The sequence below is a fragment of the Struthio camelus genome, chromosome 2 (genome assembly GCF_040807025.1).
Source record: "Struthio camelus isolate bStrCam1 chromosome 2, bStrCam1.hap1, whole genome shotgun sequence".
NCBI lineage: Eukaryota > Metazoa > Chordata > Aves > Struthioniformes > Struthionidae > Struthio > Struthio camelus.
In genome coordinates, this window is record NC_090943.1 from 28,537,133 (window position 1) to 28,561,483 (window position 24,351).

At 42.2% G+C, this 24,351-nt stretch overlaps 1 protein-coding gene across 15 annotated transcripts in view; it reads right to left on the reverse strand.

The window, feature by feature from the left end:
• Positions 1 to 2,206, reverse strand: part of SGCE (sarcoglycan epsilon) — a 46,434-nt gene extending 44,228 nt beyond the window's left edge. For 7 of the 15 annotated variants that reach the window (XM_068934869.1, XM_068934874.1, XM_068934873.1 and 4 more), the window contains exon 1: positions 2,019 to 2,173. In XM_068934869.1, coding sequence (XP_068790970.1) covers positions 2,019 to 2,133 — 115 coding nt within the window. In that variant the 5' untranslated portion in view covers positions 2,134 to 2,173. Of the gene's footprint in view, positions 1 to 2,018 lie in introns of all 15 variants that reach the window. The other 8 variants (XM_068934875.1, XM_068934872.1, XM_068934866.1 and 5 more) reach the window with 6 other exon arrangements.
• Positions 2,207 to 24,351: the final 22,145 nt, after the last annotated feature.

Genomic DNA, 24,351 nt, shown 5'->3' on the forward strand with positions numbered 1-24,351 from the left:
AAGAACTGCTAACCAGTTTGTATTAGAAAAGCTTAACTTAAAACGTCACTCTTGACAACAATGTCAAGTCCTATTGTTCCTAGCACTTCTGTAGCGCTGGAAGAGATGATAATCAGCTGGTGTTTGAGAGTCAGTGCCTCCAATTTGAATACTATTTTAGCCCCATAGGAGAGAATGTTGGACTTCTGAATCACTCCCATGCCCTTTAAGCTCTTAGCCTCCTTAATCCCTGAATTTATAGTTAATGTTCCGCTGGGGCAGGGGCGCCAAAAGACTTAGATTTCTCACAATGAACAGACTTCTCCAAAAAGTCCTTAAGTGTGTATTTTATACATCTTAGGTGCAAAAAGTGTAAGTGAAGGGGTTTTTTTCTGCAGATTAAGGGAAAAACTAATCTGCATCAGTAGAGGAAAACTCAGTTCAGTTCAAGAGCTGCTCTTCCAGAGCTATCGTGAAAACAGTTGATTTTGTTTTCTCTTTCTTAAGGAAAAAAGTGCAAGTGAGCTCCTGAGAAAGTCTGAGTCATTCAGCTTCTATGAGCTGTCTGGTGTTGCATCTCGATCCAGACTAGGGTTCTACTACAAAATTCTACCTTGATGGATAGTGTTATATTGATATCACTTAATAGAACTTAATACTGTTCATGTTTGCATTCTGCATCACTCTCAAACCATGTATTCTGCTGTTGGAATTAAGGAAATCAAGCTGAACCAAGTTGCAAAAGCTCTCAGTTTGAGGTGGAAAAGTTACCACCGATAACTCTTCTCTTCTTTCCTTACCATGTCACCTGGAAGGGACCTGTGGGTTAAGCTCACAGCTCAGCTTCTGGAAGCCTCATTTTAGTTCAGCTTTTCTGAACTTAATCTTAGTCAACATTTAAAGCTTATCCTAAGACTGCCCTAGTTCTTTCTGGGTTGTTATGCCACATTTGGCCTTGAGGGAGGGAGACAGAAGAGGCAAGAAGAATTTCCACATTAGGAAAATAGCAGTTTCTTCTTATGAACATCAAGTTTTATTCTCGCACTGAACAGCTCAGTGCTGTAGCACTGACTACATCTGTCATATATTCAATGTTTCATGCACTTCCGCTGTTATGACAAGTACGATCATACACATAGAGAATAACATTTAAATATGCTGGTTTAAGAAGAGATTGAGCAGACTGTCAGCTCTCAGATGATACACCATTTGTCCCTCAGACTAGAAAAGAATCTAAAGAAAGAGATTTCTTGCTGTCAACATGATCTTGGGGTAGTAACAGTCTCATGAAGGAACTCGCGTGGATGGGCTGCTGGTAAACGTCCTAGTGTGCAGTATCTGATTCGGGGGGGCCTTGTGCCTGCAAAACCTCACTACTTCTTGATACCTATTATTTACATGCATTAGAGAGCAGAATTAAGACGTTCTCCGCAGTCTTAATTCTGACGCGGTTGGCTTAAGTGCTCAAGCTGGCAAAACAGTTTTCGGGGAGGGGGAAGGAATAGGAAAGGCACCCGTGCACTCAAAATAGTTCAGCACTCGGGCACAAGCTCCAGTCCTGCCATGTCTGAAGGGAGAAAGGGGCAGACGCGCTCGCCCCGCCGTGCTCCCGAGAGCCGGGCCGCCCCCTCCACCCCCCAGCGGCTCTCGGGCAGGCCTCGCTCCCGGCCCCGGCCCGCCCTCCCCACCGGGGGCCCCCGCTTTGGCGGGCCGCGGGAGGCTCCCCCCCCGCCACAGGGCCCCGGGACCCCGCCGTGGGGCAGCAGGCCGCCGGCCGCCCTCCTCGGGCGCCTGTCCGCCACCCGCAGAGGCGGCCCGGCCCCGCACCGACCTGCCGCCGCCTCGGGAGCGGGTGGAAAGGCGGATGGGGGTGGGGGGTGGGCACAGCCGGCCGTGCCTGCCGCTGCTAGAGGGCAGCGCGGGGCAGCGAGGGAGCCGGGCCGCCGCCGCCGGGCGGGGACGCGGAGCCCCGGAGCCCCGGGGCGGCGGGTGCCGCGGCCCGCGCCCGCCTGCCGCGGTGAACCGCCGCTGTGACCGACCTGTCAGCAAGAGGGTGGTGAGGGCGCCCCCGCTCTGCGGCCAGGGCCCCGCCGCGCAGCACCGCATCGCGCCCCGCTCCTCCGCCGGCTGCTGCCACCACCACCGCCGCCGCATCCTCCGCCCGCGCCGCTGCCGCTCCCGCCGCCGCCGCCTCGCCCCGCGGCGGCCGCAGCATCCTCCTCGCCCCGCCCCTGGTGACGGTCTCCAGGCAGCGCCGGCCGCCCCGCGGGGCATGCTGGGAGGAGGGGCCCGCCGCCCCTCCGCCCCCCGCCGCCGCCATGTTAGGGGAGGCCGGGCGGGAGCCGGAGCGGCGTTGGTCCTGTGCGGCGCTGGCGGGGACCGGCCTCGCCTTGGCCGCTGAGGGGCGGGCAGGGAGGGCTTGCGGACCACGGCGGGTTGCGTCGCGGTGGTGTCTTGGCGGGCGCAGCCTGCTGTGGAGCCGCGCTCACAGTGCAAATCTGCCTGGAGCGAAGTGGCGGTGAAGCGAGATGCCGTTAAATGGAGGGGAGCGGGGTGGGGGGGGGGCAGCGGCTGCGGCGTCTCGCTACTTCCTTCCGCCAGCCCCGCTCCCTGCCTGGGAGCCGCCCCGAGACACAAGCGGCAGGGCAGGGCAGGGCGCCTCGTGCCCTCGGCCGGTTAGTACCCGCCAGCCTGCTGCGCATGGGTGCGAGGTCCTGCTGGAGGTCATCAACCCCCCCCCCCCCCAAATCCTTGTAACGTCAGTGCTGTGAGCATGTGAACTCTTTAAAGTTTATATCCCTGTTTTGCAGATAAATCCGCAGCCTTTTTTACAGTCTTCAGCATGTGCACCTGCAGCTAGCAGAGCTGTGAGCAAGGTGCTGGGGAGCGTGGCCTGCAAGACAAACCCCACACCCTCGGATATGGATGGGGACTTGTTTCTCCTCCTCCATTGCTGTCTTGCAGCTTTGTAGCCTGGATTAAAGGATTTAACCTACTCCCTAAGTTGGTCTGATCACCCTGTGCTGTCTTATTTTGCACTGGCTGCGTATGCTTTTCGGGCTAATTCATTTTTGACTGCTGAGTGATGTGTTTGGTGTAGTCCTAAAGGCATGGCAGTATTTGATCCTTTGTGGGATGGTAGGAAGAGTATTGTCAAATATAGCTCTTTGCTATAGTCACGTCATTTTTCGTGGGTCTGTGTATGTGATACACAACCGCTGTGAAAATGACATTGTGCAAATATTACAGTTAACAGCATTTTTCTTCTGCCCTCTTCAGTTTTCTGTATGGCATATGCAAACATAGTCCTTGCACTAGAACTACATCTAGAAAAAACACCTAGCACACAGTCTGTTTTTATGTATTATTTAGTGTATTTAATGCATTATTTAAACCACGTATGTTTTAGGGGGGAAGTTTTTTTTACACAGCAGTGTTTTGTTGTATAGGTTAGCATAGGAACCCTTCTGAAGAGGGGCTAGACTTGGACAGGGTTTCTGTGAATTTTTTGTCTAGAATTGCTTGGAAAGCAGTGGAAGATCCTTGTCTTCCACAATTACAGCAGCAGCTCAGTAAACAGGTCTGTTTATACTTTTATTTTCTCCTTTGGTGGGTTGTTGTGCTTGATATTTGCAGATTGCAGTAAGTTTTCCAGTGTTCATAGAGCAGAGCTTCCTTCCTCTGTTGTGCATTTGGAATTTTGATTCCATAAACTCCATAAGCATTCCCACACTTAGGAGCCAAATGCATTTGCAATAATAATAGTTATATGCCATTGAGGTTTGGAAAGGAGTAATATAATCTGGCTTGTTCAAAATATGTTGACTCCATTGAACTCTTTAGAAGCAGGGGAAAAGAAGACAACTATAGAAGACTTTACCCTATCTGGCTTTAGTTTTGTTACAGCTCTGAATTTCCATTAATCCTTCTTATGAAGGGAACTTTACATAGTAAGAGGCTCTTCAGTATACAAGTTCTGCCTGATGTTAGGATGCAAGCTCTGGTGTTTTATTCATCCAGCTCATTGTCCCAGATAAAGGATTTTTGGTTCTCTTTCCACTGAGACTTTCAAGAATATAGTCACATTTTAATTTGATTACACAGATACTGAGGAGCAGGATCACAATGTCTCCTTTGCTTCTGTCTGAAAGTGCTCTTGTTTTTCACGGCGCTTTGTAACTTTGCATAGGCCTACTTGAACTGTCATGTTATATGTGATGTTTGGATTCACTCCCATATGGAAGTGCACTGAGCCCACACAGGTGCAGCTGTGCCCCATCCATCTCAAATAGCTAGCTCATCCTATGACAATAATGTTTCTGCTAACAAGTGAGAAAACTGGGGGCTTTCCAAGAGTAATTTTAATGCTAGTAAAAAGCCTCATTTTTGTAAACACCCATATTGTCATCAGCTTAGTAATTACTATTTTCCTTCCAAGTAATACCATGTTGAGATGCTGTTCCTATCAACACCATAAAACTGTCAACATCAAGTATTCTTAGTGTAGTAGCCATAGCGTAGTGCACAGCGCTCTGACACCTCTGCACAGAAAGAAGGCTACTTTTATCTAAAATGCGTTTATGAGATCTACTTCCTGACAAGGAATGGGCAGGCGTCATCGATATGTGAGGAAGTGCAACAGGGCCTGCCTTGTCCAATTGCTTCCTGCACGGCAGCCCTTGTGTGTGGGTGTGTATCTAGCTCTTTTTTGTTAGTCTTATCCTGAGGCTGGGGTTCTTAAAAGCGTGCAGTGTTAACCTAGCTCTGGAAGACTTCCTGTGGCTTACCTAAGAAAACTGAGGGTAATGCTGTGCCCGTTGAAGAAGTCCATCCTTCAGTTTCATCAAAGGAAAGGATACAGACAAAACAACTTGTTTAAATCAGCCACCAATGACTTGTTATTGGTTAGAAATAGTCCTTCTGTAAGTGTTCCTTTTTCCTTCACAGACTGTCTGTAACAGAAATGAGTGCAAAGGGATGCAGTGCTGTGGCATAGAAGATGTTTTTACAGGAATAGGTCCGTGTTCCACACAAAGTGCGTTTGCTTTGGAGAACCACACCTTTCGTTACGTTCCTAGGATTCTTACTTTCCTACTTTGTCTTTCTAGTGTCGACTGGAAGCCTCTTGGCATAGCAACATGGTAATTCATGACTGCAATAAACTTCTGTACTAGTTTTTACGCAGTGTTTAACTACGTGTTTCCTATGCAGCAGCAATACAAGAGGCTATATACAACAAAATGGTTAATTTCTTTTAAAAATTAGTTTTATGTTTTAAGAGTTTTGATACTATGTGAAATGCACCCAGCAGATGCTTATGAAAACAAAGAAAAATAGTCAGAATTACCTTCCAGACTTGGAAAGAAATAGACTTTTACAGAGCTCTAATTTTAGCTGATTTAGCACATGTATTTTATGTTTTCTTGGAATTTTAATGGGTAAGAGGAGCACAAAAGATTGAATTATGTAATGCAGTAGTTTTCTCTAGAATTTGGCCTCCGTCTTGAAAAATACCGTGTGAGGGAAAGAGCATTGTGTATGTCCAGATATAGAAGTGATAAGAATAACAAAAAAAAAAGTTGGAAGAAATTAAAAACTCACCGTAAAGTTAAAACAGCCCACAGGTGACTTTAATTTGCTGAAACAACACTTGTATAGGAAGTTGCCCTGTGTCTCAGTGACTTTGACCGTATTACCAAGGTTATAGTTTCGCATGGCTGAGTAGTTTTGTATTTTTTCAGGCATTCATTCCCCCCACCCCCAATGAAATATTGGGTCCTGTCACTGTCACAAAAAAAACTTTCGCTCTGCATGTACAGATGAGCCATGTTTGACCACCTCCTCTTTTTGGATTTTCGTAGGGCGTTCACTGAGTGTGAAACGATATTGAGATGTTCTTTTACGAGAGACTTCCATTTCAAACATACTTGCTGCTGGGTGCTCACTGGTGGCTCATACCTTGGTTTTTAGCGAAAAGTATGGACTGTAATTTCTGGCACATAATTTTGTCTGTGATGAAAGCTTTTAGGGAGCATATTGGTTCAAATAATTAATCTTTCTATCTATGTTTCTTATTGCTGTTCTAGAAAGATATAAAAATAGCTGAACAGACTGTGGTAAGTTTGAATTTTCTGTCCCCATTCAGTTTTGGGAAAGGCTGCACCTTATAGAATGTCACAAAAAACAAACACATATATTGCTTTGTGATGGAAATAAATAGTACAGAAATATTCAATGACCTGAATTTCTTGAAATATCTGTCTGTAGTGCTCAGATTAGTAGGCTGCTCAGTCCAGTATAACTATTTCCGAATATATTTTCCTGCTGTTTTCTGTGAGCTCTGCCATTCCTAAATCTCCAGCTTTTCAATTTGGCTCAATTGCTTGTAACTCCTGCAGAGAGAAGTTAGCCTGATGACTAAATTAGTTAAAAATTCTGAGCTAATACTTGCTTCTTCATTGTTCCTCAATTTTTAAGTCATCTACAAAGCATTCCTTGTTTCAGCCTTTGTTGTAATTCACATCAAGGCAGACTTCCCCCGTCTGGGAAGGTAAGAGTGGGAGTCTGTTCAAAAGCCTATGTGAAATACAATTATCAGAGTAAACGGCTGAAAAATGAGAACTTCTGAGTTCTGTTACCATGTGGCCGCCTAAAGCTAGGCAGCATGTGGATAGTTTAACTAAAAAGGTCGACCGTACTTCTGAGGACCTGCTTGTGGAAATAAGAGAATATTTATATTTTGCATTGATTTTCTTTCTTTCTTTTTCTTTTTTCTTTTTTTTTTTTTAACAGACCATAGACCCTGCAGTGCAGCTCTGCGATGGTACGCTCCGTGGATGTGTAGAGCTAGCTCAGAAAGAGTTATTAGAGAAAACAACAGGCTAGATGGGCAATTTGGAAAATGCAAGCTTATGGCAGGGTGAGTGGTAAATCCTCATCTCTGGCCCCAGGATTTATCTGTTTTTTCTGCATCCATCTCCTCTGCTTTGACCAAGGAATCAATTAGAAAAATTTAATTGGAAGGGGCTAACATTACCCTAGAACTAGAATTTATAGTAAGCAGGCTGTAACTTAGCTTCTGTCAAGTTGATCTAGATTTGATGTTGCACGTTCTTTTTAGGGGCTTCAAGTGGATTATAGTACAGACTGCATATGTCTGTGTACTTAAGCCCTTTATTCTGTTTGTTGCAGTAAATCAGTTCTGTTTTGGAGAAGTATTTTCCATGTCAAGATAGAGTTTAGGAACAGATTTAGGGGAAGGGGGTCTCTAGGAGGTTTTGCAGGTGCATGTTGGCCAGGGTATGTAACACACAGATCCAGCTGGATCATGAATTCTCAGCCCAAAGAAGCAGAAACATGCACCAACACTGAACAAGGTATAGTTTCTTGTGTAGGGATAGTAGAACACCCGGAGCTTGAGGCAACAACTTTGAGGAAGACAAGCTAATCTGACATCCTAGATGATGAATGAAGAAAGGAGTTGGATTTGTACCTGGAGTCAGTTCTTGCCAAGAGTGTGGGAGTTGCAGAAACACCTCAAAGGAGCAGAGCAGAAGCCTGTGACAGATGTGAAAGTGTTATGTGCAGATTTAAGAACATGGTTTGATGAAAAATGGAATGTTTGCAGCCTGAAGGCATGAAATTTGAAAGTGATGATAGGAAGAAGGGCCAAGGCTTTCGCAGAGCAAAGAACAAATTTTCTGTTCGAGAATAAGCTTAGCGTGGACGAACTGTGAAATACTTCTGTATTTTCTTTTAAGTAACTATCACATGCTCCCCAGTGTGTGTGTGTGAGGTATTACCTTATGTTGATAGAGCCAGATCAAAAGTGGCTGTTTAAGGGAAGCAGTTAAGAAGGACTAGACAAATAAAGAGCATGCCACAGAACACCGTAATTGGGTTTGCAGGAGTGACAGCATGGAGGCTGGGAAGGCGCAACGCAGCTGAACTAAGAGCTGAGCTCTGTCTAAACCGAGATCCAAAGACGTGCCTTGTCTAAACGCATCTGCACTAGCTTTGAGCAGCGTGAGTAGAGTAGTGTGAGTAGTTGTTTAGGAGCAGGTTAATCCTGTATCACTGTGTTGTGATGTTGTCTGACTGGCAGAGTAAATACCTTGCAGTTGCCAAATCTGTTGGGCCTCTGACGTATCATAGTGGATGAGAGGAAAAATGTAACATGAAGAGTTGTTTGAATATAGAGTTTCATCTGGAGAAACGGAGGACCAGTCAGCTGAAAGCAGGTGACTGGACAAACTGGACATGAATTGGGGAAGGAATAGCCCACCCAGGGGCCATGCCTTTCCCCACTCTTACTGACTTCAGTAGGAACTGAGAGCTCAGCACCTTGGAAAATTATATTGTTTGAAATTTGAGCACCCAAAGAATTAATGCATTAGTTTTTTTTAGGGCATTCATGTTTCAAGATTTTCACTTACCAGATCTTGGACAGGTTGTCTGCTCTCCCTGGGTAAGGTTCCCATATCTGATTATGGTAAGTCATGTGAATACTAAGTGAGGTAAAACAGAGGAAGGATACAGCTATTGCAATACACTGCAAATAGTGCTTTCATGTAGTGAATGAGGGCATGAGCACAGTGAGTTGAGCATGCTGGCAACTTGTGGCCTGTTACTAGAGAAGGGGCAGGGAAACGGTGATATGGAAGTCAGAAGTCCTGTGGTCTTCCACTCATTCGGAAGGATTTATGCAGGACTGGAGATTCGGCAAAGCCTTTCTTAATAGCCAGATTTCTAGATGTAGTCCCTTACGTAGCTATTGCTGGCATGTTCTGCCTCAGACCTGAAGGACTCAAAATGCGTCTTTTCAGCTTCTGCCAAAGGAGCAGGAAGGTGTTTTCTAATTCTCTTCTAGGTTTGCTCATGTAATTACCACATGGAACTAACCTACAGCTTCCTGGCAGCCTACCCGGTTTTTGCCTTCATGCATATGGAAAGGTTTTGGATCGTATGAACCAGTACTTTAATACATTATCTTTCTAGTTTTGCTTTTGTTATGTAAAAAGCAGAGTGTTGTAAATCCTTACATCGTTATCAGGTTAATAAAATCTGAGCGCTAAACATCATTAGTAGGATGACAGTCCCAATTTCACGTGTTGTCATATAAAACTACCAAATAGGATTAATAATGGATTTCTCAGGTTTTTATAAACATTCTTTAAAGCATTTTGGTACCATTTTCTGTTAGACCCTAGAAACCTTTTGGTTTGAAGTAATTTGCAAGAGATTGATCTTAAGCACAGCATTTTACAGATTTTTAAGTAAAATTGTGTTCTGTGTTCTGTCATTACCATAGTTTTTGTGCTGTCTAGCAAATACAGATTTTAAATGAGATTGAGTTTCATTGTTCAGAAATGTTGTTTCTGCACAATAAAAATCCTGAACTGTGCCGTTTTCCCCCTCATGCACGTATGAATAAGATTCTAAATCAAACACAGACCATGGGTATAAAGCTTCTTAGGTTAATATTATAGGATCTTTTTGGTTGACATTCTGAATATTTTACATGTTTTCAACTCGAGAATAAGACACTGTTTCCTGGAGCAGGTATGCATTGTTTTGAAGATTTGTTTTAAATCTTTGTTTAGCGCATGCATATCTTGCTCTTCCTCTGCCATCTCATTAGAATTTTTACCTTTAAAACTCTGTTTCTCCTTTTCATACCTTTCAAACCTTCACACTTTTTAAGATTCAGCCTTAATTTATGCATCAAATTTTAAATCATAAAGGGTCAAAATAACATTTCAATTTGTAAATATGGGCTCCTTCTCAACCTATTCCTTTCTTTTTAACTGTGCAACACAGTATTATGCATTATATTTCTTTAAGTGTACTCTATCTTCTACAAGTTTCTGCAGAAACGCTTTTGCTTTTTTATATAACCATGTGCAAAAAAGGCAGAACAATGTTTAGACCTCTTTGTTTCTCCATGTGCAATCTTTCATGCCATTTCTTACCAATACTCTGTTTTCATTTTCAAGGAGCCTCTTTGCTTCTGTCGAGGTGTTTCTCTGATTTGTGATGCGGTAATGCTATCCAGTGGAGGGAAATCAACATAGTGCTATAAAATTTAATCCATTCTAGCTATGTTCTACAATGTGGTGAATTCTTACAGGTTTTCTGAGTTTAAATCTTGCTTCTGTATTTTTGGTTGAGATCACAGCCTAGGGCTGGCAACACAGCCTGAATTTGCCTCATAAGTGCCTCGGTGTGGACTCTGGGCCAGACCATGCTGACCAACCTCCGTGTGCATTATGGGTCAGAGTTATCGATCTGCACATACCCAGTGGTGTTTGAGCCGTCACTTGAGTTACTAGATCAAAGTAAGAACTTGATTCAGAGTGTTTCTCTCTCGCTTGCGCTACAGAAGCCAGCTCAGGTGACTTTTGAACTGGCAGTAGCGTACCTGTGTCTGGTTTGCAAAAATCCAAAGGCAAAGGAGAGAGGCAGGAACTGCTTTACTCTGATATACAGCGTTTCTCAGACGGCACACTGACTCCCCAGCCTGCTTTTCCAATCCGTGGATGACCATTGCCTCTAGGCTGCTTTTGGAAGCTTATTTTTTCCTTTGCCTCCCACTCCTCCTTCACTTAGAGGTAACCAAACCATCTCCCAGCACCAACACTTCACAGTCCAAATTGGAGTCTCTCAGGTTTGTCATTGTTAGTGCTGCCTTCTTGAGAAGGGGAGAGACCTTATGTCAGTACTGGGCTAGCTTTCACCTTCTAGTCAATGCCTGCAGCAAGTAGACAATTGCTAAAAGATTCTGGCAAGCAATCGACAGGCAGGCCCTATTCGGTATATCTCCATGGTTCGGTGCAAGGTGTGCGGTGCAGGTAAATGGAATGCTATTTAGACTAGACGAGCTGTGTCAGGGATGCTACAGTTGCCATCCTTACAAGTGAAGACTGTGATGCACTGAAGGTGTCCAGAAGGTCTGCAGTGTGAACTCTCAGGGGAGTTGTGCTTTGTGTTCATGTGCAAAAGGCAGTGGTTTGCTGTGAACAATTTTTCCTCTGCCTCCAGGAGTTTACCTAGTTACAGTAAGAATTCCCTTAAAGTTTACTGGAAATGCCTGACTTGATGAATCCCCCAAACAGAGCATCTCTTCTATTTTTCTTCAGTCACTACTGATGTATATCAAATGGTAGTGTCTGTCAGTCTCTGCTGTGTGACAGAAAGTTGTTTATTTCCAGACACCAAGAAAAGCTAAATGTTTCCTTGAAAGTGATTTATGACCCCATACATTGCATAGGCCTTCTAAATAGGTTATAAAGGAAACTGAACATTGCATATATCTGTTCTTCTGGTTACGTTGTACCCTTAGCATTGCAGAGACAGAAGGGGAGGACTCTTGAGGTGAGATAGAAGTTTATTGCATGGGTGTGAGGATTATGGGTGTGTGAGAGTACCAAGCAGGAAAGCGTATAGTGTAGGTGGAAGCAGATGGGTATGCTTACACAGAAAAAGAAACAACGGGTGAGGGAATTGACCGTGTTACAAAATTTAGCTTTTAAACTTCTGTGCAAAAGCAACGTGTCCCTAAATGTATTTTCGTCCATTAACTAAGCACAAGGCAATTTTGTTTGGGCAGGGGCACTGCTTTAAGACAATGTAGTTTGGGGTGGCAGGAAGGAGTCTTTACACCTAGAATGATGGCTGGAGGGGGTAGTGCACAAGTTTGGAGGGTTAGCCTGACTGATGTACATTTGTCATCCTTTCTCTGATACGTCCCCTTTCTGTATGTGCTTGTGAGTACACATGGTCACTCTGACAGGAACTGGAGGTATTTAGGCCTTTATAGCTTGTGTTCTTTGGAACAGTGAAGGTTGCAAGGCAAAAAGTAAGATGATGAGGAGAGAGGAGGCCTGTAGAGCTTGGTCAGGGATAGAAAGCTGAGACGTTAATTAGAATTTGGGGAAAATCAGTGAAAGAATTTGGGTCTGAGAAGCCAATGAGGAATGTGTCTGAAGTTCAATTCTGGATGGGCTGAGGGAGTAAACAAAGTAAGGGGAAATATTAAGCACCTTGTATGTGTTGTTAGTCTGTCAGATATTGTCACCAGCTCTCAGTACTTTCTTTTAAACAAATTAGTATGTTAGTTCTGCACTATCACTACTTTTTTTGTAGGATGTTGGAAAGGAGGGCAGACAAGTATCTGTGGAAATTAAAATGAGAGCACTAGCCTGTAATTACTTCCATGTTTAGCCAAATATCAGAAGCCAAGATAGAAAGCAGCTGCTTGTTTATTTACTGTACTGAAGGTGACAGTTCTGTTTATCTTTTTGCTAAAAGGTTTTATCCAGTAAACAGATAACTTAGCCAATAACATGATGAGTTGTACACAACCTACTGAATGCTCTAGACCTCAAGGAAAGTAGTGATTGGAAAACCACTTTTTTCCATTGCATTTTCCAAGTTAGTAAATGGAATCATAAAAATAAGATGGCAAAGACAGTGGATATTTAGAAGCAGATATGTAATTTCTGCCAAAACTGGTACTTTGCTACATGTTGTTGTAACCATGCGTGTTAAAAACTGTTCAAAAGAGTCTGCGGTATGTGAAGATGAAACAGAGAGGTATCCAATGATGTGACATGCCCAAAGTTGCACTGCATTGTAAGGGACCAGATGGGGAGTAAAACTGAAGTATTTTAAACTTCAGACCGGTTACAGCCCCAATAAGTGACTTTGTACACTAAATGGTTCTTTGTCATAGTGCAGGGGAACACCCCTGCGCTCCTTATTTTTTAATGTTGTTGGATCCTGGTCGGCTGTGTCAGCCACAGGAGTTTTGGGGCAGTGTCATCTACGTAATATTTTTGAGTATTTGTTGGGAAAGGCACAAATGGCTTAATTTGAAACTACAAGCTTGCTTAGGACACAGGAAGATAAAGTTCTTTTTTACTGAATAATTGCTTAATTTTACAAAGACTAGACCACTTAAATTATCTATCTGAAGAACGATTTCAAGTCTTTTCCCGGTACAAGTACAGTTCCATTTTAAGCATGCACCATCCCCTGAATCATAAAATTATTGTGACGAGGCAAGCTAGCGAGTCAAGTCACTTGGTTTAATTAGAGATTTGCTGATTATCTTTTTTGAAGGGGGGAAGGAAGTTAATGTGTGTTGGTTTTTTTTTTGAAGGAAGGGAAAGGCAGGAATTTAATTTGCTTTTACAAGGAATAAATGTCCTGTATTATATGAATTAAAGACATATATATTCTCAGCAAACTGTCAGAACAAAGACAAAATCTCAGCATGGAAGAGCTTACTGTGTAGGAGGACTTTTGTGTAGCAGATCAGCTGCATTAAGCTAGAAATTAGTGTTTAGTTCTGTATGAAGTTCTAATGTGAGCATGTCACACAGACTGTGTAGAAAACTGTGGTGGAGCGCTTGTTGCTCGGCTCTGGAGTACTCAAAAAAAACACTTGGGCAAAGAATATTCTTAGAAGAATGTATATAGAATAACGATATGCATGATAGCAGTTTATTTTGGTAAGGAAACAGTAGATGTTTTCTGCAAAGGGATAGGAAGTGACTCTACATCATAGGAAGCATTAACATTGCCAGAGTGTAGTCAGATTGGAAGTGCCAATACAACTGAATATGGGATTGAAAGAAAAATCAGAAATATCGGAAAGAATAGGATAAGCAAAACTGGAAATAATATTTATTTGTCAGGATGGAGGAAGCTAGTGAGGTGATTCATGGCTTGTAAGAGGGATTCTTTACGGAAATAGTTTGTAGCAGCTGCAGGAGTATCAGATAGTTATTTGAAAAAGCAGCAAAGAGGAGGTAGCAGTAACTTAGGAACTTTAGAAGAAATGCGATCAGAACTCAGACAAAGGTTTCAGCCACAGGGAATGAGAGAAAGGGCTTAGTTATTTTTCAAGGATATATTGTAAAGGAGCAATCAACAGGACTTGGCAAAATGTTCAGTATGGTGGGAGACAAGAATGACTAGAAGATGATAGATGTTTTTTTCTGACAAACAGGAGGATGTTGGAGCTGTAAAAGCACAGAAAGGTATTTCTGAGTAGGGGCAACTGCTGTGAGGTTATAAACATAGTCAGGTGGTGAGTATAGTTGAACAGATCTAAATACTCCCATTGGAATTGCCTGATATGAAGATCCTGGTGTTTAAGTAGGTGTGACATAGCAAATTATGGCTCTTAATTGGTATTTCTGGGCCTTTCTCTCTTTATACATCTTAAAGCTAGGCACAAAGATCCTTTAGTAATTGTACAACAAAGACACTTGGCACATATGGGCCAAGTGCGTGGTTCTTGTACAGATAGAAAGTATAACAAATTTGCGTAAATGTGACAAGACAGACCCTAGGTTTTAGTAAGAGCTCACTTAAATTCCTGTTCAGTTAATGAACAGCTGAGTTTAAGTGTTGATAGTGTGATAGTCACAGCATGACTGAGCTTTATCTTAAAGCTTTAAATACTGGGACAGGAATATCCACAGAAGGTATTCTCTCTCTGAAAGATTCCACTGATTCACAAACCTTTAGAACTGCTAAAGAAACAAAAGTGACTGCACAACTAGCTGTTCTTCCTGAGAATATTTAGTATTTTTGCCAGAGACAGAAAACTTTGTATCATCAGCTCCTTTTGAGTGTGAGTAACTTGAACTCGTTCTTGAACCAATCTAGCAAAGCTTTGGCTTTATGAGTTAATATCAGCAAGAAAAGAAACAAAAATTATTTTCCAAAATGGAATGTAACTAGTGAAATTATATTTATCTTTGAAAACCTGATTTTTTCCCCCCTCACATTTATTTATAAGGAATTGTATTCTTTTGCAGCTACTTACGTGTTGGGATCGCTAAGACTATTTAGTGAGTAAAATCGTGATTAGATGTGAGGTAAAGCTGTCAAATTGGAACCCTACATTCTGCTTGCTCCTTTTCCCCTCCCTCTCCACCCATCCAAAAAATAGTGAAGAGGTCTAAGTCTTTGTTAGCAGTGTGGTTATATTCTCATAAGCTTACAAAGCATAACAACCTCCAAAATGAATTCTGTCTCCTTTGCGTGGCTCTGGACACAGCCACTATAGTTATACATAAAGTGGATTTTGCACTGTTCCTACTGAAATTCAAATGCAACTCAAAATATTTCTAGCCCTTGACCACAGTTTTGCACATCATTAAGTGGGTGAGTGAGCCCTTCTTGGCAATCATCACAGATGCTTCTTTTTCCCAAAGAATAGTAAACACTTGTTCTCTCTTTGCATGACTGACTTTCACAACAAAGAAACAAAGTTCTCTCTCTAAATCTCTTTTATTCAGTATTAGCTGCAAATTGTGTAGGACACTGCACGACTTTGATGTGCTTGTTGAGAAAAAGCTTGTTTTTCTCAATGATGTTGTGTAGCAAGTTATAATGGAAAGGCAGGATAAGAATTGCTTGGGTATAAAGTGTTATACATAATTGCTTATGTATAAAGTGTTAACATCAGACTCTTTGAGTCCAGATTTCTTCTGCCACAACAGCCATCCATTATTACTTCTAACTGTTTCCTCACCCTAACATAAATGACCCTCTACTGAATGCCATCTGCAAGAGCACTTATTTGCCAGAGCCACTGGAGTTATTCGAGCAGTACTTTCTGAATAATTTACAGAATTATGGGTTATTGTGCTAATATGGTTCAGTAAGTTCACTAAGTTAAAAAGAACTTAAATGTTTTCAGGAATGCCTAAGCCAGATATAGAACATCTTTATCTGAAACTGGAACAGCTCAGCTGAGTGGGTTTGTTTCTGTGTTTCACAGTGGCTTTATAGTCTGTGATGAGGAAAACTGTTGTTCTTTAAAGCAGGGTCAGTGCACAACAAGTGGGTGCACGCTATAATCTGCTCCCAGCTTTCTCGAAGGTAGAGAAAAATGGCAATGCGTTTTGCAGGTAGTAAAGTATGATCTTGTGACCAAATCCCATAAATGTAGTGTTATAAGAGATCTTGTGTCTTCCCTGCAGTGCCTGGGGGGAAAAATAAAATCCTGTGGGATTTTCCCCTGGCCACCTAAATCAAAATTTTCAAAGCTAGATGCTTACTGATGAGTATGTAGAACCACACCTAGTCAAAAGTTTTGGGTTTGTTTTTTTTTTTTTTGGTAACAGCAGCCAGCTAAATGTTAGGTATGTAGGCTCCTTTTCTAATCAATGAAGAGAGAGAGGCAGTTCCTACCAGGCTAAGGTGGGTTTCTTAAGATAAGTGAGATGACTGCCTTACTGAAGATGTGTATCATGAGGTTTCTAGCAGTTAACTGGCTAAACTTAAGGGAAATGAATATCTTCCATGATGAAAAGCTTTTTGAACAAGTATCTAAAAATCTAGATGCTATGTTATGTACTTTCTCAAACTTACATCAACAGGTCAGTTTTATTACTATTTACTATTTTTTACTATTTTATTACTCTTTGCTATTACTGTAGTATCTAGGAACTCTATGCATAAGGTGCTTGAGGCTGCATAAGTACAGAACAAGAAGCCAGTGCTAACTCAAAGAGTTTACATCTAAATGTAAAACAAGAAATGACCCATCAACAGCCACATCCACATCATCAGCCTCAAGTTTTGTAGCCATCAGAGCAAAAGAGCTTTGCAGAGTGAACTGAAGGTTAGTTAGGCTTGTAACTTTGAGGCTGTTTCAGAGGAGCAACTCTGAGGGAAGAGCAGCTGTGGGGGGAGAGAAGCATGCAGATGTCTGTTTGGAAAGCTGATAAGCAGCCGCTGTGAGCTGATAGGAGGTATGAATCAACTCCCCAGGACTGTTACTAACCACCCTGTTGACCTACTCAGGCTATGTAGAGTTTTAGAAGAACTGAGCACGTATTTTGTGGATAAAAGAAGGGGGACCCATTGTATATAAGATGCATGATAATTTTTGTTGCTTCATTATGAATGTTTGTCTGTAGGTAAAAGTCCATTTTTCAGTGTAATAAAGCTACTGCTGTCGTCGGCACAGAAATGGCTGGCTGGCTGGGTATCCGTTCCAGACTAATTTTGGGATTCAGTCTTGTTAAAAGATTTTTATTCTATGATGTCAGATTTATGACTTCTGGGGCATGTTTTCTATAGTTAAAAAACACTATTTTTATGAAAAATATTTGAATTAAACTTGAGAAATATGCTACCTTGTCTCCTGAGACCAGCTAGATGAGTATTTAGAAATCCTGTGGTATTATTTTTTGCAAAGGTTAGGTAGTGTGGTGTTGTGGTTACTATTTTCTCTCATAGTAAAAGTTTTTTGTTTTTTTTTTTGGCATGACTAACACGTGGATTAATTAAGGCAAAACATTTTTATAATAGTAGTAGTAATAGCTGTTATTTGCCCTTGCACAGTCTTACTGAACTACCAGCATCTGATTCATGGTTCAGCATGTTGAATACTTAATTCCTCTGTAGCTTTATATTTTTTAAAAAGTGTTGTTTTCACATGAGAAATAACCTTATTCAAAAACACTGTTTCTATTTACAATTTAGAAAGTGTATTTTGTCTATTGGGATGATTTCTTCAGTCACTTAAAGCTCTGAAAATATGTTAGCTTTCTGTATTGTCACTGGAGACTTTGAGGGAGATACCAAAGTATTAATAATTAAAAGAAATTAATAATCTTTGTCTGAAAGCTAAGTAATATTTTATGGGCTCAGTAAGACCTTTTTTCATAAAATCAAAAAATAAAAAGACAAGACTATGCAGCTAGGGTGAAGTATTATGCTAGTTCATGAAAATGTATAATTTTGTAACAAAAATCTCTTTTAGTCCTCTGTGAGCTAACGTGGAGGCCATAAATATAATTTTATATTCTGGAAATAAGCAAATAAGACATCTTATTAAATAGAATTACAGGGTAGTTCAGGTCAGAAGGGTCCTCTGGAGATCATCTAATCCGACTCACCTGCTCAAGCCTGGTCAGCTAGAGCAGTTTGCTCAGTGTGTGTCCAGTCAGGTTTTGAATGTCTCCAAGGACGAAGACTCCGCAAGCTTTCCGGGCAATCTCTTCCAGGGTTTGACAACCCTCACGCTAAAGAAGTTTTTTTCTTATGTTTACATGAAATTTCCTGTATTTCAGTTTGTACCTTTTGCCTCTTGTCCTGTTACTGGGCACCAGGAAGAAGGATCTGGCTCTGTCTTCTTTCCTCCCCCTGCATCAGCTCTTTTTGCATATGGATAGGATCCCTCCTGAGCCTTCTCTTCTTCAGGCCAAACAGTGCCAGCTCTCTCAGCCTTTCCTTGTATGAGAGATGCCGCAGTCCCTTAATTATTTTTGTGGCCCTTCACTGAACTCATTCCAGTATGTCCATATCTCTCTCATACTGGGGAACCCGGAACTAGACCTTGCACTCCCAATGTGGTTTCCCCAGCGCTGAGTAGAGAGGTATAAACACCTCTCAGCCTGCTGACAATGCTCTTCCTAATGTGGCCCAGGATGCTTTTGGCCTGTTTTGCCCACATCTTACAAAGTTTGGTCTGATGGAAGCAACATAATCCTACTGAAGTACCAAAATAGTGAAATTTGGACAGTATTGTCCCCATACCTTAATCCAGTTTTCTCAGACATCAGCTGTGCCAGGTGTATCCATCATGAGAAGTTAGTAGGAAAAAAAGTTGCTTTACACAGGTATTAATCCCATCACCAGGATGGTGCGTATGACTTTTGTGTATTACCTTCAAATGAAAATCGCATTAGCCTCAGAGACAACTCTTGTTGAAGTCAAGGAGCAGAATTGAATCTCACTGATTCTGGAAAACAGCTAAGTTAATCTGCTCACAGTTTATGAATCCTGAACTGTATAGGGGGCATCTTGGCTCCAGGAGAGTAGAGGAAAATAGGCTGCTTGTTCTCCTGTCTGCTGCACTTTGTCTGGATGAGGCAGAGCAAAGGGAGCAAAGATCACATCTTTAAGAGCAGCAGAAGTTGTGCAGCTGGGATGCTGGAGATGTTGGAGTGCAGGGTAGGACAGACAGGGAAGGGAATAAAGATGGCAACAAGCAGGCAGCCTGTAGTGGGAGGGAGATGGGAAGACTCCTGCGTAAGCACTGGGTCAGCTTGCCTCTGAGGTGAAGGGAAGGAGACTTTAAAGGGGTACAGGAGGGGACTGGGTGGAGGTGAAAATGGAAAGCCTTTCAGTTCACTCCCTTGGAAGAGCAGGCGACGGGACACTTTCATGTAAGGCACTGGCTTGATTTGGAGTCCTTCACACTGGCCTGTAGAGCTATTCTTGAACATACCCAGGTGGTGTAAGTGCTGACTATGAGAAAAGCGTGGAAATTTCTTCTGAAGCCTGCTGCTGCTGCTGTTTAAAACAGTTTGAAATAACCCCCCTTTTTTTCAGTATGTGCTGTTTGACCCAAAATTTCTCTCACTAAGCTACTGCTGTTTCCTGACCTTATAAAATGGCACTGCACGGGAGTTACACACTTCACATGCTATTCCAAAAGATGGCAACCTTAGGCTTACAAATTAGGCCCTCTGCTGAATAGCTCTAAAGCTCTTAACACTTCACGATGGTGAATGTTCGAAATTTCTGGGTTCTCCAAAACTGGGCTTATTGGTATCCATCTGTCCTATTTTCCTACATATAAAACAGAGTTTATGCAAATCAGTTGAAAAAAAAGGGGGAGGGGCAACTGTCCAAATTTATTTGTGTGCCTCAGGGAAGGAAAGGGTAGGAAACCCTACATCTGCTGTCTCTGGGTTTCAGTCCTCTGTTATCTACAGCAGCGAGGCTCTGCTATCATTGTGTGCTAAAATGATGTGAATATAAAGGGATGCCGAGGTCTGTTCCTGTGACACACTGATAAAATAGAGACAGGGTAGCAAAATCATGAAAAAGGAACTATTTAATTTGATCAAAACCTTTATTTAGTGCATTTGTTCTTATCTTAATGAATTATTAAGGCTTTATACACATGCTCCACTGGTCTTGTCCATATCAATGTTCTTTAAATGGCAATTACTACCATTCTGAAACTCTGTATGATTCTGGATAGATAAACCTCTTCATGTGAGACAGAAACATGGACGCAGACGTTGCCTCTTCGTATTAGATTCATTGTCACATCTTCGTAAATCCAGCTTTTCTTCTTCTCTTGGTTAGTATTTGTCTTCTGGTTTGATTTTTGCATCCACTTTGTGCTTTATTTTTTGTTTTCATTCGTGAACTTCACTTGTGAGTAGATCTGGAAAGAAACTTCACAGACCCTCTCATCAAGAAAATGCCGTTGTTTTAAAATGTTTTGTCAAATCATGTAGATTTGACTAAAGTCACACTGACAAAAATAGGAAATTTTGATGCTGAAATCAAAACGTTGTTTTTACAGCAAATGTTTCTTTAATTTAACAGGATTGGTACTTATTTGGAAATGAAGCATCTTGCTTATTTTTCAGAAGCGATGTTTGAAAAGTACTGGATTTGAAAACTCATGTCCTTTCTTGTTTTGGCTTAAATCTGGATTTTAAAATCTCAGTTTCTGAGAAGCAGATATGCCATTCTCCAGGCAACTCTAACAGCAAGATTGAAATCTGAGTCCAGCTCTATTTCATGCCAACAGCTTTTCATTTCTGTAATTGTTTATCCTCTTCCCCTCCCCTAATATTTATATCTAATTTTGTTTTTATCAGTTTTTTATGATTTCTCCTTTCTTACTTCTGCTGCACCACTGTGGGGGAAATAAGTACTGGCCTAGGCTAGTACTTTTATTGACTTTCCCTCTTGCAGGCAGCAGAACTGGAAGAGGACTTTAAAGGTGGTGCTGCTGTTTATTCCTTTTGTGCATAAAGATTGTGGTTTTTGCAGTGTAGCCTATAGGGATATTTTCCTCCCACAAGTTGGTTGCTTGGTCTATTTTAACCAATTCAATATTCTGATTGTTTGGTATCACTTTGTGTTACTCTTTTCTTCTTGACTGGGTTTGCTGTCTGCACAGGTGAGACTTCAGACAGTAGAGATCTTACCTGTATCAGGTTTAGCCCATGCCACAACCCTCATTACTGTGGTGTCTGAGCATCTCAGTCTTCAGTGCGTTTATCTTTGACACTCCTGTGGGATAGAAAGCTTATTTTTTCCTGCTTTTAACAAAAGGGAAACTGAGGTCCAGAGAGGTCAAAGGCTAGATGCAATACAGAGCACAGAAATGGCAAAGGGCTCCAGCACATCTCTTTAGGTGTGGGGCATCAGGTGATGTAGGGGGCGTTTGGGGACGTTCAGAGGGGCGATCCGAGAGAGCTGGCGTTCTCAGCAGGAAGCCAGCATGAACCAGTCCATAGGAGCTGGGGCACGTCTGAAATCCTGCCTCCCTCTGCAGCTTTGGCATCCAGCTTGGGGCAGCAGGCACCTCCTCCCGTTGGCACGCCGCCTCTCCTGCCTGCATATCCAGGGCTTGTGCTCTGAGCTCCGCTCCATGTTTTCATCCTTGTCTGCTTCTTACCGTTTTTTATAAAAAGCAGTTGTGGTGGTTTCCCTCTTCTTCACTTCCCTAACACGTGAATCAGCACTTTGAGCGTTAACTCTGGAAGTTACTAGGGCTCACGAGGGTGCTCCCTGGAGCAGGTTGCAGTTGCGTGTCCCAGCTGCTGGGGGAGGGCCCAGCCGAGCAGGCGGCCCTCGCTGGCGCTGGGGTGGGATCTCCTCGCCGGGCCCTGGGACTCGGCGCTGGCAGGACGAGAGGTTCCTGGGGCCAGAAGGAGCATGACTCGAAAGCCTGGGTCTCCCTGTGGGGAGGGCCGAGTCCTGCACTCCACTCCCAGCTTCAGGGCTTGTTTGTGCAGTTTTAACTAAACTCCAAAAACTAGGCCTCGAGGTGGAATCTGCATCTTTTGTCATTCTAGGGCTGCTCTGGCTACTCGGGGATAAGCATGCAATTCTTCGTTTCTTCCGTTCTCCCCCCTTGCCCCCAGCTCAGTCTGACTTCTGGCCTAGCAGGAGACGTAGGGATTCAAACCTCCTCTTGCTGGAACGGCCTCTGACCCAGGCGTCTCTTCTTTTCCGAGTGAGTGTCCTAACCCGTAGGGTACTGTGCAAAAATGAACACTTGCAGCAATTTCTTTCTCTCCGGTTGTGTTTTAAAAGAAAATGTTCCCTTTGTCATTTTGTGAAGTACTCAGGGCTCCTGCTGTATTGTAGGTATGCTCTGAATTCAGGGATTAGGCTCCACAGAGGCCAGAGTGAGACCCAGGGTCTTGGGTCTTCAGCTAGAATAGGCAAGTGACATAGCTGCCAAGGTGCTTCATTTTCCGCTTGCACAGAAACAGAATATTTAGGAAACTTTTAGGTTTAACTGGGAGGTCCCTCTGGGATAAGGCTCTTCAGATGACTGGTTTATGATTTTGCAATTTCTATACAATTATGTAGGTGTTTAAGTTCTCTGTTGAATGTAGCTTTACCTGGCTTGCCCTAGCTCCTATCATAAAGCAAGAATATGATAGAGTACATTGGTGCCCTTACTCCTGTTGCCTATTCTATTTCAAAATCGATAAGAAGACATAAAACAATTACTAATCATAATTTCTGAAGTACTTTATCTGAGAATCAGGTGTCTGTAATATTGCTCATCATTATAACCACTTTTTTCAATCATGCAGCTTGTTTTACATCTGTGTAACTTTTTTCTACAGAAGACAATTAGATTTAATTTTAAGCCTAAGATTTTTTTAATGAAACACTGTCAGTATTGAACCTACTGCCTTTTATTCATTAAGGATCGGAATTTAATAGTGCTCTCTTACGTTTTACAGGAATTTTGTATTTAAATGAACACTTCTGTCTTCTGATTTCTTGAATGAATCCCCTTACCTCTGTATTTTTTTGTTGAGATACTGGGCCAGTTCCCACCGTTATATAAGTAATTCTTGCTCTATCAAATTCATTTATAGCACAGGTTCAATAAAACAGTCTTACTCTTTCAGGGGAGACGATACATGTACTTCTAGTGACAAAATTTTATCCATAAATTTAGATACAAAATCTCACATATATCAAACATTGTCTATTATTGGTCTATTTTCAGCCTACTAGTGTACTCTTAATTTATGTTGATTATATTGGTCTCTGCTCAGAGAAAATAAATTCCCTTATTCCAATATCTTTTTTTTCCCCCTAAAAATCTTATGAACTAAAAATCATCCTGGCGAAATACTCCTTGCTACTTTTCTTTTTGGTAAAAATGAAACTAGTGGATGGACACTTGCCGTCCAAGGCCTAGACGAAATTTTAAAATGACTTCAGATTTCCTGCTGCAAAAACTTAATTCCCTTCGTTATTATTGACTTCTCAGCTGCGCACACAGCCCCTCTCAAACTTCGCTGGGGAGAGTTTCCATGGGAACTGAAGAATGTGCACTGATGAGGCTCAAAACCGACAAATAGCAGTCTTGCTTTTTACCAGTGGGCAAAGATTTACTTCTCTAGTGTTTAATGGAAGGCACTAGAGCTTATTATGTTTTGAAGAAAAAAAAAAAAGACATCTGGAAGGAGGCCAAGTCCGCATTGTATACCTGTAGGGTTCATGATCGCTGTGGTGAAAGAGAAGACCAATAATTTCTGCTGCTCTTTCAGTCTTCCCACATGATGGAAAGGAAAACACTTTGCTAAACGCAAACCTTCAGCAGCCGGGGAAGATGAGGAAGGAGCTGTGGTCATTAGGAGGTTAGATGGCTGGGTGCACGGCAGAGATGCAGAGCATCACAGCAGAGATGAATGTAATATTTTAGAGGCTGTTGAGTGCTCCTGCTGAAAACCATCCTGGGGACTGCTTTCCAAGTGCTACAACTGGTTTATCGCCACAAGTTTAACTCCCTAGGGTTTTCCGCAATGTTGGGTGAACCTAGCAATGACTGAATTTAACGAGCATTATTTTGTGATTGCGATTTGGTGGGAGAGAGGATTAAAGACTGATATTAAGTAATAAATGCAGTCACATTGCAGTACAATAAGATTCTCTGCTAAGTTATCACCTTCAGCGGCATTCTGGTTATTTTCCTGATACACTGAGAATCCACAGGAAGGATCAGAGAGATGGGAACATTGTGGTTCACTCTTGTGGAGCAGTGAAATAGAAAGGATGGAGGAATTTCTACCCCTTTTTAGATCTGTGATAACTGTTACGAAAGACTGCCTCCGAAAGGAGAAGAAGGCAGATTCCATGATCCTGTTCAACCAGGTTCCAGTATATGCCAGTACGCAGGGCAGACTAGAACTGTATTCCTTGCAGAGCCCTAGTCAATCAATACGATGTATTTTTAGAAGAAACACAATTCAAAGCTTGATTTACAGGAGGGCAAATGGCAAGCCAGCTTTTTCTAAGAGTATTTTTTCCCTTAGATTCATATTTTTCTTTAATGTC